We start from the raw sequence: 18,686 nt of genomic DNA on the forward strand, positions 1-18,686 counted from the left end.
CTTATTCATACCAATACACAGAATTCATTACAGGAAGTTACTGATAAATCTTTATGATTCTTTTTGAAGACCTGAATGAGATACTTGCTGCTCAGTGAAAGAGCTCCAAGTGTCAGAAAAGAACAGATCTTTACATGAGAAGATCTCTTCTCTATAAAGCCTTTATGGAGGCTCATCCGAAAAGCTTCTCTGTATGGCCAACATGAAATTATCAGAATCATTTCTACCTTGTGGATCTTCTCAATTACCAGAGAAGACAGAAGCAGATAGCAATTGTTCCCATCAGGCTGAATCCATTGTGTTTGTTCTTATCCATCCCAGATCTGGGAATCAGGACATTAACACTAAGATCTTCATTTACCTTGTGTGGCAAACAAATCCAAGGTAGGTTTTTGAAGTGGTAGATCAGCTTGGTGTCTATAGGTTTAAGCTCGAACTCCCATATGAAATGCAGTTTAGCCAGTCTATCTTTGAGTTAGAAATTCCACAACAGCATTGCTGCTTCCTTGATTATTCCATTCACTTGCTTGTTGGTATTTTCTACTGACCATCTTCTCTTTAAAATGAAGTCATTATTTGATTTCATCGCTTTGCCAGGGGCTGGGGGGCAGTGCAGATTCTCAGGAGGAAGGATGGAGAATAGGCTGAGCCGTGAAAGAGAGTGTCTCTGAAAAAGAGTTTCTTGAAGTGGATCTAAAGTCTCTTCTGTAGTTATGCTCAGATCCTGCACCTGGAGCCTCCTCTAGTCTTCTTTCATTCTGAAAAATCAGAATGAATGCTCCCTCTGGAGGAATGTTTCAAAACTTTCATCCTGCTTTTTGATTTTCTATCTGTAGCCTGAGTCATAATAGTAATAGTGGACTAGATTTGGGACTCTGAGTAATTTTTGTTGTGACTGAGTTTTTAAAAATAGTTCTTGTGAATAAAGCCAAGATTTGTGCATAGCTGCACTGAAGAACATTAGTATCACTGGGAAATGGAACCACAATATACATATAAGGATTATTTTTTAAAAAATCATTTAATTCAGTAGTTAATTTAAACTCACTGGTGTATTCAACTGCAAAGCATGATACATACTTCAATAAATTGCTTTCTGAACCACCCAAGACCTGGAGCCTCTAAATTTCCAAGGTTTTGGTACATTCCATCATACAATTGCTGAATATTATTTGTGTTTTTCTTAGTTTTCCCCAGCTCATTTCTGACATCTTCAATCCAATCCTGTAAACGCAGAATTAAAATTATTTTCCCTTCTAGGAAATGAACAGAGAGCAAACATTAACAAGTAATGGAAATCAGATCACAATCAGAAATTAAAGCTGCTGAAGTTAATGATAATAATTGATTAAATTTATATGCCACCTGACTCCCAGTGACTCTAGATGGTTTACAAATGGTCACAACATTAAAACCAAGAAAAACAACAAGATAAAAAAAGAAGGGCAAAGATGGCAGGATGACAAAACTGGATGGGAACAAAGGAAAACCACCCACCCAGCCTGAAGTCACTCAGTCACTTTCGCCAAAGGCCTGGGCGAAGAGCAAAAAAAGCCTAAATGATTCCGACTGACATATTCAAGTCACTACATAGATAAATGCTAAATATATAGGTAATTTCAGATTATGAAGAATTTGACTGTTGTACCTTGAACAGCATTGCTGGACTGGAAAGCTGTTCCAAGGAATGGACAAAATCTTGAATCACCCCTCCTCCATACAACTTGCTCTTCACTCTACAAAGGAAGCAAGCAGGGGACCAACAAGGAAAAAGGTCACAGAAATATTCCCCTTAATTTGTTTAAGTGATAACCCAGCACAGTTTTTCAACTGTTAGGTAAACTATTTCAGCTGACAATCATCTAAAGAGAAGAGAGACTACAGCTAAGTTCAGTGGTAGGTCCTGTTTAATGTATCAACTGCTATCTAAATTAAGACTCCTTACCCTTTAGGTTAAGTTAAAATAAATGTATTGCTGTTTCTTTCCAATCAGATATAATAAAAAAAAACAACTAACCAATCATAGTGTCTGAGCCACTTAATAGCAGGGACATGTTAAGGGCAGCAAGAACAATCAGCTGAACGTACTTACGACTTGTGGAAACCTGCTTCATCAATTATGTAATTCCTTAGTAGGAATAATTAACCTATCTTCACTATCTCCTTTAGCAAACTAAAAAACCTTTCACTTAAATGTAGCTATAAAATTATATGCAGACTACATTTCTGCCTAACAATAAGGATAATTTGCTTTACTTCTAAAAACATGTTTTTCATTTTTAATACTACCTTGCTACAAACTCCTTATTTTTATGACCCATGACAGTTTCTGGGAAAGAAAAGCTTTCACTGCTGATCATGAAGGGATACACTATTGCTTGTGGGTAACTGTTAGCAATTTCTTCCACTATATGCTGAACAGCAGGTGCTTCTTTCTTATCCAGCATTGCCATCAACTGGCTGATCCAACCAATGAACTGCCAACAGGGAACTGAAGAGATCTGTGAAAACAGTAACTGTGAATGTAGGTTACAGCAAATAAAGTATGCTTCTACCTTGACTGCCCTGAACAAAATAAAAACTAAACCCTTTACCTTCTGCAATATGGAAATGCATGTGGAATATATCAAAAGTTTACCAAATTCAGCCAAGGGCATGGTAATAGGTTTCCAAGAGCCAATGAACTTGAGATAAACAAAAACCAACTAGTTTTTGCCCAATATTTGTAACAATACTCTTTCAGCTATGGAAGCAAACAAACAAACCTTGGATTCAATGCTTCAGGTGCTGACAATAGATAAACAACATTTGCATGTAATGTTCCTTTGGGTGGCTGTCCTACACATTTATTATATTTAAATGCAAATATTGGCTTGACCCAAGAAAAAAGGACAGTAAAAATCAATTCCAAGAAAACATCTGAACCAATAATTTATCTTACTGTATACCAACTCCTGCTTCCCACAATGGCCAGTCAAATATTTTTGGAAGTCCTACTGGCAGGACACAAAGGCAGTATTTTATTCCTGCTGTTGTTAGGCTGTGAACCTAGAGGCTGCATACAGTCATCATAACTAGTAGCCATTGATAGACATAACCTTCATTCATTTGTCTACTGGCAGCAAATTCTACAAAACCCAGATGTTGAGCTTACAACATTTTGCAGACCTAAGGTGGCCGCTTATTATTTTTAGTGGCTTCTTTCAACTTCTAGTACTTTTAGAGATGAAGAAAAACTTCTATCTTCTCTTTGAAAAAAAGATTGCTTAGCTGTGCATTCAGACATACGGCCTCTCCAAAGCCTATGTTAGCTCCCCTAAATTGAGAATTTTTGACAGGAACAACCCTGTAGTGCCCATGTGCAAAACAGTCCCTGCCTTCCCCACAGTTCTTCGGCCAAGCTAAAGCAGCCCTGGTATTCACAGACCTAAAAACATACAGTAGGCACCTGAAGAAAAAGAAAATAGACATGTTATATGAATGCATAGATAACTACACACAGAACCACAATTACAGGTACACAACTGTTCTTTTCTGCCATGATCTCTGAGATTCACCCAAGAGTAATTAGCAAAGTCACTCATGGAACAAAAGGTCCCCAGGCTATATGAGATTGGAAAAGCACAGCATTGTCCAAAGAAACATCTGACTTTACACAGCTATCTATTTAATAATGTTCAATGAAGGTAGATCACAGTGACAAGGTAGCCTTCTTGCACAGAAGACCCATCAGTGAGAAGACCTGAACAGAATAACAGAAGAATATTGTACAATATCCCTTAACACTTACTGGAGCAGGCTGATGTGTCAGTTCACAGGATAGCTTAATGGCACCTTTCACCACTGGGTGAAACAATACTGACATTTTTTTTTTCCTTTATCCCAAGTAACAGACAACTAATTTCTGGAGTCAGTGCAGAAGTCCTCTCCAATCCACGTCCAGTAACCATTCCTGGGGTGGCAAAGGCACTTAATAAAATTGGCTAATACAAGTGGCTACAACTAGGTAGAATGCATCTACATCAATTGATACTTCTGAAGCTGTAAATAAGATATGTGGACTGCAAAGTTTTCCAGTTTTCTAGCAAAATTGATGACTACCGGAAAAGCCACTTTTCATTTTGGGAACTGTTGAAATGAGGGTTGGAACAATTTTGACAAAAACTAGAAAAAGATTCCAAGTAAGAACAAGAGGTATAATAGATGGACAGATAAGGAGCCCTTTGAGACATCTTTTGATCATAGGATGGGAAAATACAACAACTGCACAAAAAACTTTCAATGCAGATAGGAAAAGGTCTTGTAACTTGAGAGACAAAAGTCACTAGAAGATCCCCTGCAGCTGGTAGGTATCCAGAATAATTTGTAAAATGTAAAGAGGGCTACTGACTAGCAGTACATACCCGTGGGAAACATGAAATCTTAATGGTACTTTTTATTTCTCTAAAAAAAGCCTGGCACTCAGGAATCAATCCAAGAGTTCAGAGGATTTCAGAAAAGGATGATGGTTTTGGCCTTAATTCCAAAAAAGAGGTCTGTCATGAGGGAGAGTTGAAAGTAAATCTCTTGAGACTAGGAGTACAGGATTGGAAATCATAGCTGTCTTGGCCAACATGGAATAATCAATATGTACAGGGAAAAGATTCAACAGACACTTTGAAGAACCCTGATAATTAAACAAGATGAGAAGGCATTAGCATAGATCTGTTCCAATGGTGAAGGAATTCTTCCCTTTGTGATCAGGGATTGTGGCTTGCTCCTGTGCAACAGCAGGACACTGTACAATTGTCTTTGGAATTAACTGATAGAGTTCTGATAGATTTTGCTGGAGGCCTGCTAAGTGTGCTGCAACAAGTAATATTCACAAGAAAAGCACTGATTCCAGTGGCAACAAGTTAGGTACAGATATCTGTGAGAATGCATTCTCTTTTTATTTAAGTAAACAATCAGTGGTCTTAATTTTTCAAAATTTATTTATAAATTTATATGCTGCCCCCACAAATGATTGTGGGTGGCTTACAAAAGTAGGAAATATATTTTCCTTTAGAGATGGGAAGACTCACCTCTTGTGCCATGAGTCTCAAAATCCTTTCTGGATACTTCTCTACAATTTGCAATAGTCTGGGGAATTTTAACCTAGCTTCATTTGAATTTAGTTTCAAAGCTTTTATTACTTTTTCCACTACGATTGCTGGAAATATCTGCAAATCCTCAGTGTTTACATCTGACAAAACATAAGACCGTCAACAGAATATTAAGCTTCTAATGTTGATAAAAACTGTGATTTATTTAAAATGAAGTATTTTTATGGCTACATAAACTAATACATTCTAAATGTTTTTCTAAAGTACTTTGTCAGTTCTTCTGCAGACTTGACATTTGACCTATCACCACACTCTTCACAAGAAAACAACATGTATTATGAGACTTGATGATTGGCAGGAATGACATTTATGACAATAGTAAGAAGACATCTGTTGGATCAAGCGAAAGGCCCCCTAGTCCAGCATTTTATATCATATAATGGCCAACAAGCAGGGCAGAAAAGCAACAATTCTCTTCCAACATCACTTAACAGAAACTTGACTCCAGGGCACGTGTCTGTGATTCAGGAGGTAATGAATAGCTATTAAAACTGATAGCAATAGCTAATTCATTTATGAATCTGTGCAGTTTCTCTTAAAATAACCTAAACTGGTTACTGTCACAAACAGTGGCTGTAAATTCCAGCATTTAACCATATACTGTTAAATAAATACTCTTTTTATTGGTCCAGAAATCTACTTGCCTTATTTATTTAAATTTAGTGGCCTTTAGTTTCAATAGACAGATGATACTTTGCTTTAATATGATCAATATTTTCCATCTCTCTGCATGATTCTATAATACTTCTATTTTATTTCCTTCTACCTGTTTTTGCTTTGAGGTATAATGTCCCAAATATTGTACCCTTTCCCACAGGGGAAGCGCTTCTTACCTCCCATTTTGGTTGCTATGTTCTGAACAATATCCCCATCTACTATATGTTTTATGGCATTATTGGGGCACTCAAAATTAATAGATACAATTATGTTATATATGAAGTATATAACATAAATATATAGACATATACATACATGCATACATACATATATATATATGAAGTAATTTTTTATTATTATTATTTTATTTTCTTAACTGTATCTTATTCCAATCATATTCTAATCAAGTAACATTTTTATAGTGTGGCAAAACTAAATTGATTTTAGTCCACATGGGAAAAAATAGCAGGAATGTATCCTTAGTATGGTAACAGCTGGTATTTATCAGGACAAAATAAAGGTGAAGGCTTGTAAGACTAGCATTACGTTGCAGACACTACCACTACACAAAATTGAGATCAACTGAGGGTGACTTAACCATGTCAAAATGACATGTATCAGTTTGAACTTAATTTTCTTTGGCATTGATTTCATTCCATCTTGCAGAAGAGGAATAATGAACAACTCATCTTTTAACTCACCTGCTGAACTTTGTTCTTCTTTGCGGAGATGACTGTCACAAAAATTAGCCAATGTCATATAAGCATCAATAATGCCATTTATATCTATGTGGTCAAATGACAGGGACTGAACCTCCTCTTCAGCTTTTTTCACAGCCCCACTAAAGCACAGAAAAGCTCTCTTGTTCAGCCCTGCTATCACCTGAAATCATAATGTATGAGAAATCTTGTGATTGTGATCACAAACCACAATAGGGAACAACACAAAACAGAAGTTTATATGTGAGTGCTTAAATGGGTTATGAAATGTTTTTGATTCAACACCAAGAGACAAAACTAAGGGACACATGTGGGAAGAACAGATCCAAGATTCATAGTTGAAAGAAGAGGAAACTGTGGAAGCAAGAAATAGGGAAGTCTTGATGAAATAAAGACTTATTGACCCAAACATGAGTATTTATTTAACCGTTCTTCTTCTTCTTAAGAGTGTCACACCTTTTTCATTTCTTAACTTCAAAGTACTACAATCTGGGTTTATTTAATAAAGTCAACTGGCTGCATGTGCTTTATGCACACGTTAGTATACGGCTTTCATTACTATACTGTAAGTTGTGACAATCATGTCATATTTGTGAGCTTCCTAAGCTTTCCTTCTCTTTGAAACAGAAAGTCTGAGTAGATGGACCTTTTGTCAGCCCTTGTTTTGACTTTTTTTTAGAAATGGAAAAAGAGAAAGAAAGGCATGATCATAAGCTCCTGGCAGGGGTGGCGGAATGGGTGGTAATTTGCATTAGAAGTGCTTGTGGTCATGTAAGAGAAAAATACTACCTGAAGAATCTAAATGGAATGTTATCTCTGATCAGAATGTACAAATACATCTGCAAGAATTCAATGGAGCTCAAATTAATCCTTTTGTTATGGGCACTACTGTGTGTATGAAATGCTTGTACTTCAGGAATCTATTTAACTACTTCAGATCCAAAATTAATTCTCACATCCATGCTTTTTTTAAGATCTAAAGGAAACTTCGGTCCCAATCTATGTCAACACCTTTCTCCTCCCTTATCTGTATCTAGGAAGCAATCGAAAAGACAGTTCTTACCCACCCCATCCAGTCTGATGGGGCGGGGGGGGAGGCATGCCCCATGTCCCATCTGCTAAAGACTGTCAGCTGGCGGGGCCCAGGTGGGCAGCCTTTTCTGTTGTGGTGCCTGCCCACTGGAACATCATCCCTCCAGAGATTACATTGGCCTCGTCCCTGTTGGCCTTCCATAAGGCTTTGAAGACTTGGCTCTGTACCCAAGCCTAGGGCCTCAGGTGTATGACAGAGCACATTTCTTGGTTGTGCTGAATGACTGATAGTTACTCTTATAATTTTTCTGGGCTGCTGTGTGTCTTATTTTTGTGAGCGTGTATGTTTTTATCATTTTTTATATTGTTAACTGCCAAGAGCCATGTATTTGAAACAGGCAGCCATATATCTACTAAATAAATAAATGGAAAAAGAGTCATTGAGAATGAAAGGGGCTAAAAATAGGCAAACAACAGAGTTCACCTGTGCCCTTGCTTCTTTATTAAGAGAGCTTGGTTCTGCTGTGAATATCATGCAGTCCATGAGAACAGTAATATCCTGTAGAATTTTCTGCAGCAGTTTGCTTTTATATCACACATTTTGGACCAGATCAAAAACAAAATTTAAAATTTAAAAAAATCCTCAAGTTCTATCTTTATTTTTCTAATTAGTATTCACATTTTAGGAGAAGGGAACCTTACCTTTTCAATATTATCAGGTCTTTCTTCTGAAAGCATCAAGATTTTTCTAGCTTTTTCTTCTTCAATTTGATCAAGGCATCCTGGATCCTTGGAGAGGGCATTGGCCAATATATGAAAAGTGGTACCCAAGAGGAGGTTTTGGTTACGGAAAGTAACGACATTATTGTTCATGCTGCTCAGTTTAGTCTCATCTGTTGACAAAATATTATAAAATTGATATTCTGGTATAATACTGCATGCCTAGAAAACACCACCAAGGATCCTTTCTTAAGGTTGACATCATGATGTCCGTATGTATTGAAGGAAAACCTACACAAAACACTTACCCAGTAGAGAGACAGTTTTGAGTACTGTAAGAATTTGTTCAGGACTACTTTGACTCTGGCTGCGACTGTGGCTGAAGCAGCAATAGCTGTGGTTCCATCTCACTCGCCAGTCTTCACAGGTCTTAGAGTCCCCATGCAAATCCTTCAGAAGCTTTATGGCTACTGAGAAACTGTTCTATTTTGCCAGTCCAACAAGGGGAAAAAAATGGAGAGATTATCCTAAGAATATGGAAGAAGGGCGGATCTCTTCAGTTCAACATGTGAAAATTAAGAGTAATAATAAGCATTACAGGAATGCCACAGTGCTAACACAGGGTTTTTTGACTGATTAGGTGCTTTATTTAAATATTTAAATAAAAATACTTCCTCCATTAATTAATTTTACAAGCCTGGATTTAGGTAAAATTGCTTGTTGAAAATTCACAATGTTGTAAACTTTTTTTCCTCTCTAGAAGGAAGATACAATGGTTGAAGAATTTGAGGTTATTTCACAGTCTACTTTTTCCTGTGGCCTTAGTTCTTCACCTAATTAAGCTTTCAGAAATAACTTTTTTGATTTAGTGTGATGTGCAATCTCACCATTTTGGCTTGTTCCATAAATACTGACTTGGAGTTATGTGTTAATACAGCAAATTAAAAAATATATGTAAGAGCGCCAACCCAAAAGTGGTAAAATGCATACAGGTAGCCCTAGTTTAGCAACTGCCTCATTTAGCAACTGTTCACAGTTACAACAGTGATGAAAAAGTAACGTTACTACCAATCCTCGCATTTACGACCTTCACTGGTCTGTAAAGCCAAGCCAAGCCAAAGTAAGATCATAAGCACAATTTCACTCAGTGATTGCTTTGCTTAATGACAGAGTTGCCAATCCCAGTTGTGGTCACTAAACAAGGGCTACCTGTATTAACAACACCCAATGTTTGATTTGTTTCCTCAGGGACTTTGACTCATCCCATCCACTTACATCCTTTCTTCTGCCATATTCAGAATGGTACAATCATCTTCACTTGAAGCAAGATCAACAAGTTTATCAGAACCTTTACTTAGCACTCTCCAACAAATAAAGTATAACAATATTGGTTTTAAATTTATTTACCTTTTTTATCTTATAGTGCATCAACAAGAACCAGGGTTGGAACTTCTTAAAAATAGTGCTCCAAGTTGAATTTCAAATGCAAATTTTGAAAATGTTTAGAACTGTATCAAATAAATTAATGGAACTACAATATATGGAGGACACTTACAAAATGAGAAAGAACATTCCTTGGATGTTTTGGCCACTAGCAATTATTAAATAAAGAACACTGAAATCTAGATACACATTTTTCAAACCTCAGTGAAGTGTCCCAAAGTAAACCTCCAAACACTAAGCATTAGGGCCAGGATGTTAGTTATGGGGGGCTGTGGCCTAGGTGTTATGTGTATTGTATGTGATCTGAGATTTTCATGGAAGACCTCAGCTTAGTTTTTTATTTTCTTTTTTGGGGGGGAGGCATTATGGATTATGTTTTTATTCTGTGTGCCACTCAGAGTTTCACTAGAGAGGTGAGAAGCCATATAAATTTGAGAAATAAAAAAATAAAAAAATAATATTAGTACACTTCTGTACTTCAAGTATATAAATATTATATACTTATAATATTTATTTTATATTATAAAATGTATAATTGGTGTGTTGTGTTGTAGGTCATCACAGTTTAAATCACAGTTTAAAACTGAGTGTTGGGAGTTATCCTGTAATCAGGATAACTGAGAAATTAGCTTTTGGGATTCTTTATTCATGTTAACTTTTTTGCAAATATCTATGTTTGATGCTATTATGGGTCAGGAGACACTATTAGCTGAAGTCTCTTTTGAATGTTTTCCCTGCCATTTCAAAAGTTGTTTCTATAATATTCAAGAGACAAGGCAGTTTCCCTGGACAAATCACACGTCTGTGTGACAGTAACTCAGATACAGCATACATACCAAAGACCAGTCTGAGGAAGGGACAAATAGAGATCTAAACTTCCAAACACCAGATCATGTATCTGCCACCAATTCACAGCAAAATACGCAGTGCAGAAGAGCAAATCACAATACTTAAAACATTGTTTCCTGCCTCCCCCCGCCAAAGCTAACCTTCTATAACCTCATCAAAATCTCATGCATGGGTAAAAATGTGCTCCCTATAAAACACATTCCTCCTCAAAAAGCAACAAACGATTCAGAAAAACAACAAAACACTAACATATAGGAAAGCCACATGCACATAAACCAAACTCACATACAAGATGGACTTCTGAATGTCTCCATTAACACCAAACCCCCAACACAGAGAAATCTCACAGTAAACAGAAAATACATTTCTACACACACAAACAAAACAGTCTGTCACTGTCATTAGACCATTTAGGGTAAATTCTGGACACTAGCAAAAAGATATTAATGGAAAATGAAGTGGAAATTGGTCAAATAAGCCAATTATTTTGCTCATTGGTAAATCTGATGCTGTCTTACTCAGTAAACTGTGATTAAAACAAACCTTGGCATAATGATAAGCACATACAGCCCTAGCATTCTAAAGAATATTTTAAGGGAATTAATATAACTGGATCTCTCAAAGCTGATACAATATACTTTAATAAAGGCTTTATTATTTTGCTATATTTTATCTCATTTTGTTCTTATAAAATAAAGGTCATGGGTACCTGTTTCCTAGCACACTCTATCATCTTCATTTTCATAGCAAACTTGCAGTTTTTAATCAGTGAATGCATATCTTCCTTCTCATTGTCCACCTCCATGTTGAAAGTAGAATCTCCCTCTCCATCTAATTCCATGCTATCATCTAGGTGGGCACTAGAAAATTTCTCCTGAATTTTGTCCAGGAAAAAGCACCTGCAGAAAGGAAGGAAGGAAGGAAGGAAGGAAGGAAGGAAGGAAGGAAGGAAGGAAGAATTGAGGATCAATCCAACTATTTTTAAAAGGGATTTTTCTTTTGTCTCATACGAAATGAGAGCTGGGCATAAACAACAAGATAGTAATGATTTTATTAGAGTTCTGATGATCTTCCACAGTCAGTTCCAGCAGTAAAACTGAGCAGTTGAGGACAGGAACCAATCCACAGTGTATCAATCAACACTGAATACATTTTGGAAACTCATAATAAAAGGTATTTTAAAACTTACAAGTGTAGATATTTTTGTTTATTTAGGAAGTCCCACAAGTCTGCAGAAGTCCTCAAGTTATTACTAAGCGGCCCCATTTTTCTCCCAAACTGATAGGCATTAATAGACCTTAAGTAGATTTCAAGTGATCAAAAGAGTGTTCTTGGAAGGGAGATTTCACTGGGGACATTCTTGGGTGTGCAAAAAATACATGTAAACACCAATAACTGAATCAGATTGTTTTTACCGATTTGTAATGATATCATCCCAAACATTCATAGGATCCGTTTTGCTATCAGGGTATCTGCTTGTCCAAATATTGAGAAATCTCTTAAGAGAAGTCTGAGAAGTTAAATTACCTAAAAAGCAATTATTGGAAAAACACAAAAATGTTTAAAACCCTCAGCAAGTGAAGAATCAAATAAACCATTATGGTCAGTAACAGATTTTAAGCTGTACTGGCATATGACCATAAACAATAATTTATAAACCACAAAGTCACATCAAGCTGAAGCCAAATGGAACATATTGTATGAACCAAAACTACATTTGTTTTATAAACATCAGCTTCATTGGTCATCAGAAACTCTTTTTAATACTTCTTGTATATTAAAAATCTGTCTTCATGCAGCATTAACTAAGCAGAAATAGTTTCAATCAAACTTTTCATATGTCTTTCTGTACCTGAACCAACTGATTCAAAAACAAATAAAATCAGTAATGTCAAAAAAAAAAAACCAAACCCCACAACGCTATCCACTGATGATATCCAAGACTATTTGAGCTGTTATTTTACTAAAACAATATATTTACTATGTTTAATGAGACTATTGTATCAAGGGGGGGGGGGGAACTTACTTGGTTTACTTATAAAATTGACAAAGTCCTGTATTTCAGTTAAAGCCTGAACTGACTGCAGTTTGATCAGACGACTATTGTACAATAGTGAATCAATATTGGAGTAGTTCTGTGGGAGAAAAAGCATTTCATTTTGAATTTCTATCTGATAATCACCGGTTATTCTTGGATTTCCCTGATATAATCATCTTGTCCTGACAGTATCAGGAAATAAAACTATTATGAGCCCATTTATCCCATTTTAATTCTGCTGGATGTGGTAGATACATATAGAGAACTTCTGAATGACATAATGCTCCTGATTAGTTAATCCAATTAGCATGACATTATATTCATTTATTTTGAAGTACCTGCATGAACACTTGCATGGCATTTTTGACATAGTATCTGGCTCTGTCAAAATCATCCTGTAAAATGTAGAGAAGACTCAACTCTTGACTATAATACATTTCTATAACAGCTTTCTTCTCTTCTGCTTTCATAGTTTCATCAATAAATGTCAGCAAAGACTGGTCACTGCCGCCGTGAAGGAGAAGTTTCAACTTGCTGCGAATTACGTAAGGTAAATAGGCCTCCTAAATTGTAGGAAAATTGGAATTATTTTTTCATGTGATAAACCATACATTAACATGGCATGTTAATTTGAAAAGCCTACAAAATTATACTTGTTTAAATACAACCAGATTCTCCCACTTAAGATTAGTATTAAAACTGAGAATTCTTCCCTCACATAAAGGTTTAACTACAGCATACCTATGATTATTCTTCCTTTTTTTAAAAATGTACTATGAGATGTAATTGTCAGAGGGAAGGTTAATTGTTCAATTAACTCCTTTCCTTTAGACACACAAATATAATATGAGAACAGAAGCATGCATGCATATTTATATGTATATCTCTATATTTCTCTATCTCTCTATCTGTATATCTTTTGAAAACCTGATAAAATGGATCACTCCATATTTTATTTAGATCTGGTGGTTGCCCATTATCAATGTTGACAGTCGAGCAGTATTCCAGAGATTTCCATTCTGTCAAATGGTTGTAGCATTCAAGGGATGCAAGTTCCCAAAAATCCTTTTCTGCCTCTGTTGGCTCTTCATCAGGCCAGTCTTGTATAGAGAGTGCCTACCGAAGCAAAGGAAGTTGCAGCTCAGCAATTAATCCAAGGACAGTCAATGTGTGTTAGTGATTAACCCAGAGCAAGGCAGGCAGCCTCAGAAAGCCTTGGATGAAGTCCCCAGACACTTTCAGAAGTTGTTTCAAAATTGTAATTTTTAAAGTAAAAATAATTAAATATATGATCTGTTTTAATATAAATGAAATAATTTTAGCTTTTCTCCTAGCCAATCCATTCTTTTTTGAACTACAGCCTGCATTCATCACTTAAAGGCTACTGGAAAAAGTTATGCACTGTGATTTATATGAATTTAGTTATGGAATTCAGATTCACTTTTTCCCACAAAACTAAAATACTTCTACAAAATAAAGTATGCTCACATACAAGCATGCCATCAGTTAGGGATACAGAATGATGCCTTACAATTGGCCCATATAGATCAGTATTTACATTCACTGGCAGTGACTCCCCAGTCTTTAGAGAGAAGCCTTTCCTAGCTCCACCTAAAAACACCAGAGAGACTTCTGCATTCAATGCCTGTGCTCTACTGATGAGTCAGTATAAGAGAACCATGAGTTCATAGCACAGGAATTTAAAAAAAAAAAAAACTCTAAGGATCTTCTAAAACTGTGTTCAACAAAGCTAATTTTCATGTGCTGCAACACTCCTTCTAGTTAAAATATAGACAATGCTACATAGCATTTTCTTCTTGGTTTTTACAGCAAAACAAGCAGTATATGCTCTATTTTCATTAGCGACTGGACTAAGCATTGTAATTCCACTTACTCAGAAATGATCGCAAATTATAATATTTCATTAAATTATTTACTTTTTTTTTTTTTTTGCCAGATTTTTACTCTGCCAAACTGGCTCGCAGCAGTTTGGAAAGAGAGGCAGGAGACAAAATAGAAGGAAAATATTGGGGAGAAAAAGGCAATCCGGTATTTAACTCCTGCATGAAATAGCAAGTCATAAACAGGCATTTAAGCAGTTCAGGTACATCATCCCTGTTTCTGTAGTTCTCCAGTCCCAGGGCAACCATCAGTAGGAGCCCAGTTTTTTAATCTGGCCTGGAAGTAACATATAAAACTTGGCTGCCCCAGTGATCTTCCTGGGAGGTAGGAAATGTAGTTTTTTTAGTGCTTGGCCTATAGATGCACCAAAACATGCTCTTGCTGGCTCCCCAGCACATGCTGACCCAGACTTAGGCAGCAAGGAAAAGCCACATCTATGCATCCTTCTTGGTACTGCTTTTTCTTTGGCATTAAGTAAATGCCTATAGTAGTTATTTACTTTAAATGCTTCTGTAAGCCTAACATGCTATTAATCTCCAAACAGTTCATAGCATTAAAATCCATTTTATACCATTTAAAATTAGAATAGAATACACTGCAATAAAATATTTAAGGTATGTTAAAATATATAACCTAGTGGTTATGAATGGTGGAGAAGTACCATTATATGCCATGGTAATAAAAATACCTTCTATATGGACCTAAATTGAAAAAAGGTGTGGGGTGGAAGGCACATGTACAGATATTTGTCCCATCTTTTTAAGCATACTAACAACTACAAAATTGCATTTAATAGTCTTCATAGAATTTAAATATGTTTATGCACAATTCAGGCTCCTTGTTTTTCCTCAGGCAGCATCCTGATCATACTTTGATTTAGGGAGGCTGTGTTTGCATTCTTAAGTGATATTCAATCTTTTTTCCCCTTTAGATACTTGAAAATGCTGTGCTTTATAAACAATATTGTACCTTATCATACTGCTTAGCTGCCTCAGCATAATCACTTTTTGCTTCAGCTAACAAAGCCTTCTGAGTAATTTCCTTTGTGCCAATGTGTCCACTAAAAATACCCCACAGAACATCATAATCTCCAACAGATCGATAAAGCCTAGAACATTTGGAGGAAAAAAAACTTTAAATTACCAGAATGATTCATTCCTCAAATAAATGAGGTTAAGCTAAATTTCCAAGGACACAGATAAATCCAGGACAAAGTTCATAGCTTAGGATACAAAGAAACTCAACCATGCTAACTTTCTGTATTCATATAGTTTGCATAATACATACTACCATCATCAGTTTGATACCTTGGCTAACAAATCCTTTCTGTTTTGAGAAAAGCAGCAAAAAAGAAAGGCTTGATGGTTGCCAGGATCAAAGCCAGGTGGTAGCCAGCAAGGGGAGAGCAGTTCTGAACTAAATTGCAGATATGTGCAAATCCGTGCCTGATTTCCAAGTCGTAACTTCAGCCTACTTATATATCTTCATAGTGGCCAGTCTTTACAAAATACAACCAAGTCCCAAATCACCTTTATCCCATGATAGAATAGCTGATTAAACTACCACCTGAGCACCCCACATGTTATTTTCAGTTTTGATCTATTTCCGAAACCTTCACTTTATCATTTCTTAAATGCATAGATTTTGTGATTCTCTATCAGTTCTAACTCAAGTAGCCAGCAGGCTCACTGAGATCTTCCCTTCATTCAAGAGAATTAAACTATTAATCTTTTTATTTTATCTCATTTTGAACCAAGACTAAAAGTCAGCAACCCCTCCTTTATTAACTATCCTAAAGTTAGGTGCTCAGGGCACCAAATCAGGCCAGGATCTGTCTGACTGTCAAATCTGTTTTAATAGTTTGCAGCTAAGTCAGATATTTCTCCAACCTGAGTAAGGGTGTTGCCTGGTATGCCCAAATAAAGCTTCATACCATTGTGAAGGGGCCACTGAATCCTCTGAGTCAAACCACATGACGGATACAGCCATGTTTGGACTGCCTGCCTTGCTGACTGCATCTGATGCCCATGAATTTCTGACCTTGAGTTCAACAAGTAGATGGACAAATAGTAAATTAAGTATGGTGTCTAATAACATTTTAAAGCTTTTAGTCACATCTTTGGTTTGGACTCTCCATATTTTTTAAATTTTCTTTGTAGTAATCAGGAAAAAACTTAGTATTTTTGTACTGTATTTGAAAGTTGGTTTTTGCAGTAAGGCTTCTAATTCAGTGCCACTTCTGATTCAATATTGGATAACATGTGCTTTATAAATGGCTGGCTATATAAAGATTCCTTTAATTAAAATCAAATATACAGAAATGTAACTTCAGAAGACAATCCAACACTCTGACAATATGCAAAGCAAGTTATTGCCATTGATTACATCAATTTAAATATTAACTTTTACACAATGGGACGCGGTGGCGCTGCGGGTTAAACCGCTGAGCTGTCGATCGGAAGGTCGGCGGTTCGAAACCGCGCGGCGGGGTGAGCTCCCGTTGCTCGTCCCAGCTTCTGCACACCAAGCAGTTCGAAAACATGCAAATGTGAGTAGATTAATTGGTACCGCTTCGGCGGGAAGGTAACGGCGTTCCGTGAGTCATGCTGGCCACATGACCCGGAAGTGTCTATGACAACGCCGGCTCCAAGGCTTAGAAACGGAGATGAGAACCGCCCCCTAGAGTCGGACATGACTGGACTTTACGTCAAGGGAAACCTTTACCTTTACCTTTACTTTTACACAATTCTAAAACTTTTGTCCCACTTAAGGTAAAATCTGCAAATATTTTCTTTCTCGAGGAAAACTTACCTAGCAAGTTCAATCCACCTAGTCACATCGGGTGAAAGTTCTGTCTTTCCACGCATTCTTTTGGAGGGCGGCGGCTGCTCCACAGGAGAAAGGTGAACTAAAGCTTGTTCAAGAAGCAGGATGCCCACCGGTTGCTGTAAACTTGCTAAACAGCTAGTACTTACGCTGGAAGAGCTGAGGCCCAGCAACTCTTTGTGCTGATAGGTCATTTCCTATTATATCAAATAAACAATTAATGATATGGATTGCATTCTGAGAATGGAGTAATATTAACTGAGTTGCAGACACCAACATTAAATATAAGAACATTTTTTACCCTTTCCTGATGTTTTTAGAAACAGATCTAAAATACTTTACTTGTATCTTGTGCCTCCCTAGTTTCCTGGCACTCACCTTGAAGAATTAGGTTTAACATTTACAGTATTTAGCTCTACAACTAGAAGCCAATGGCTAGAATGCATCTACTAGGTTAAGAATGCTACAACATTGCCTGTTTCTCAAATTATTGCCATCTGTCTGTCTGTCTATCTATCAATCAATCAATTAATCATCTCCCAGTTGGAAAGAATACTGGCTAGACTCTGTTGCTAGTAGCACGTGCCATCTTCAATTTTAGCTGTCTTCATTCATACTGCCCATAAGCATAAAGAAACAAAAGTAAAAAATGAATTCACAAATATAGCATTGAATGCCATACCAAGATGCAAGCTATGAATGGTGGGAAATACAACACAGTTGTGGTTAAAAAGCGATTGAAGTCATGCAGCAACTGCTGACTGATATCATTTCTCTCAGCCAGAGATCGGGATTTTTTCATTTCTTTCAGAATTCCACTAAACAAGCTGCTGAAGAGTTGTTTAGCCAGAGTGGGATCTTTCTGTAAATGATATACAGACACATAAATGGTATAATTGCTTACAACTCTACTACAGAAATACTATCACAGTATAAAGAATATACTCACTAGAGTAGGAAGACAGTGTTTTAATTGGAATATAATATAATATGGAATATAAAATTTCCATATTATAACCTAACTCAAATTTAAAGCATACATTTTAAAGTTTTGCAGGAAATATTACACAATAAACTATTAGGTTTTATGGAGCTATAATGAATGATCTGTGAGTTCTTGTGAAAGGTTTGTTTTAAAAGGTGACAAATACTAAAATCCTTGCTGTAACTGCAATTAAACTTGTGAAACACAGGTAAGATAGCATTATAAGTTACACAAAACATATTCTTTCTGCACTCTAAACACCTGGAGACTACAATTGCCTTTGAAACTCTATGAAACACCTGAAAGTAAAAGAACCAAATACATTCAGTGAAGTTCGTATCTAAATAATACGTATTTGGTGTTTGTTCATG

General features: G+C 36.4%; 1 protein-coding gene across 1 annotated transcript in view; it reads right to left on the reverse strand.

The window, feature by feature from the left end:
• Window positions 1-18,686, reverse strand: part of PRKDC (protein kinase, DNA-activated, catalytic subunit) — a 108,490-nt gene that overhangs the window by 16,057 nt on the left and 73,747 nt on the right. Inside the window, exons 62-76 of the mRNA XM_063299249.1 lie at window positions 18,013-18,192; window positions 17,316-17,527; window positions 15,474-15,612; window positions 13,530-13,718; window positions 12,941-13,165; window positions 12,591-12,699; window positions 11,980-12,091; window positions 11,274-11,463; window positions 8,581-8,755; window positions 8,255-8,445; window positions 6,503-6,683; window positions 5,064-5,224; window positions 2,290-2,501; window positions 1,649-1,736; window positions 1,081-1,224 (exon numbers count right to left, since the gene is read on the reverse strand). Of these exons, the coding sequence (XP_063155319.1) occupies window positions 1,081-1,224; window positions 1,649-1,736; window positions 2,290-2,501; window positions 5,064-5,224; window positions 6,503-6,683; window positions 8,255-8,445; window positions 8,581-8,755; window positions 11,274-11,463; window positions 11,980-12,091; window positions 12,591-12,699; window positions 12,941-13,165; window positions 13,530-13,718; window positions 15,474-15,612; window positions 17,316-17,527; window positions 18,013-18,192 (2,508 nt within the window). The remainder of the gene's footprint in view (window positions 1-1,080; window positions 1,225-1,648; window positions 1,737-2,289; window positions 2,502-5,063; window positions 5,225-6,502; window positions 6,684-8,254; window positions 8,446-8,580; window positions 8,756-11,273; window positions 11,464-11,979; window positions 12,092-12,590; window positions 12,700-12,940; window positions 13,166-13,529; window positions 13,719-15,473; window positions 15,613-17,315; window positions 17,528-18,012; window positions 18,193-18,686) is intronic.

This window comes from Candoia aspera, chromosome 3 (assembly GCF_035149785.1).
Source record: "Candoia aspera isolate rCanAsp1 chromosome 3, rCanAsp1.hap2, whole genome shotgun sequence".
Lineage (NCBI taxonomy): Eukaryota > Metazoa > Chordata > Lepidosauria > Squamata > Boidae > Candoia > Candoia aspera.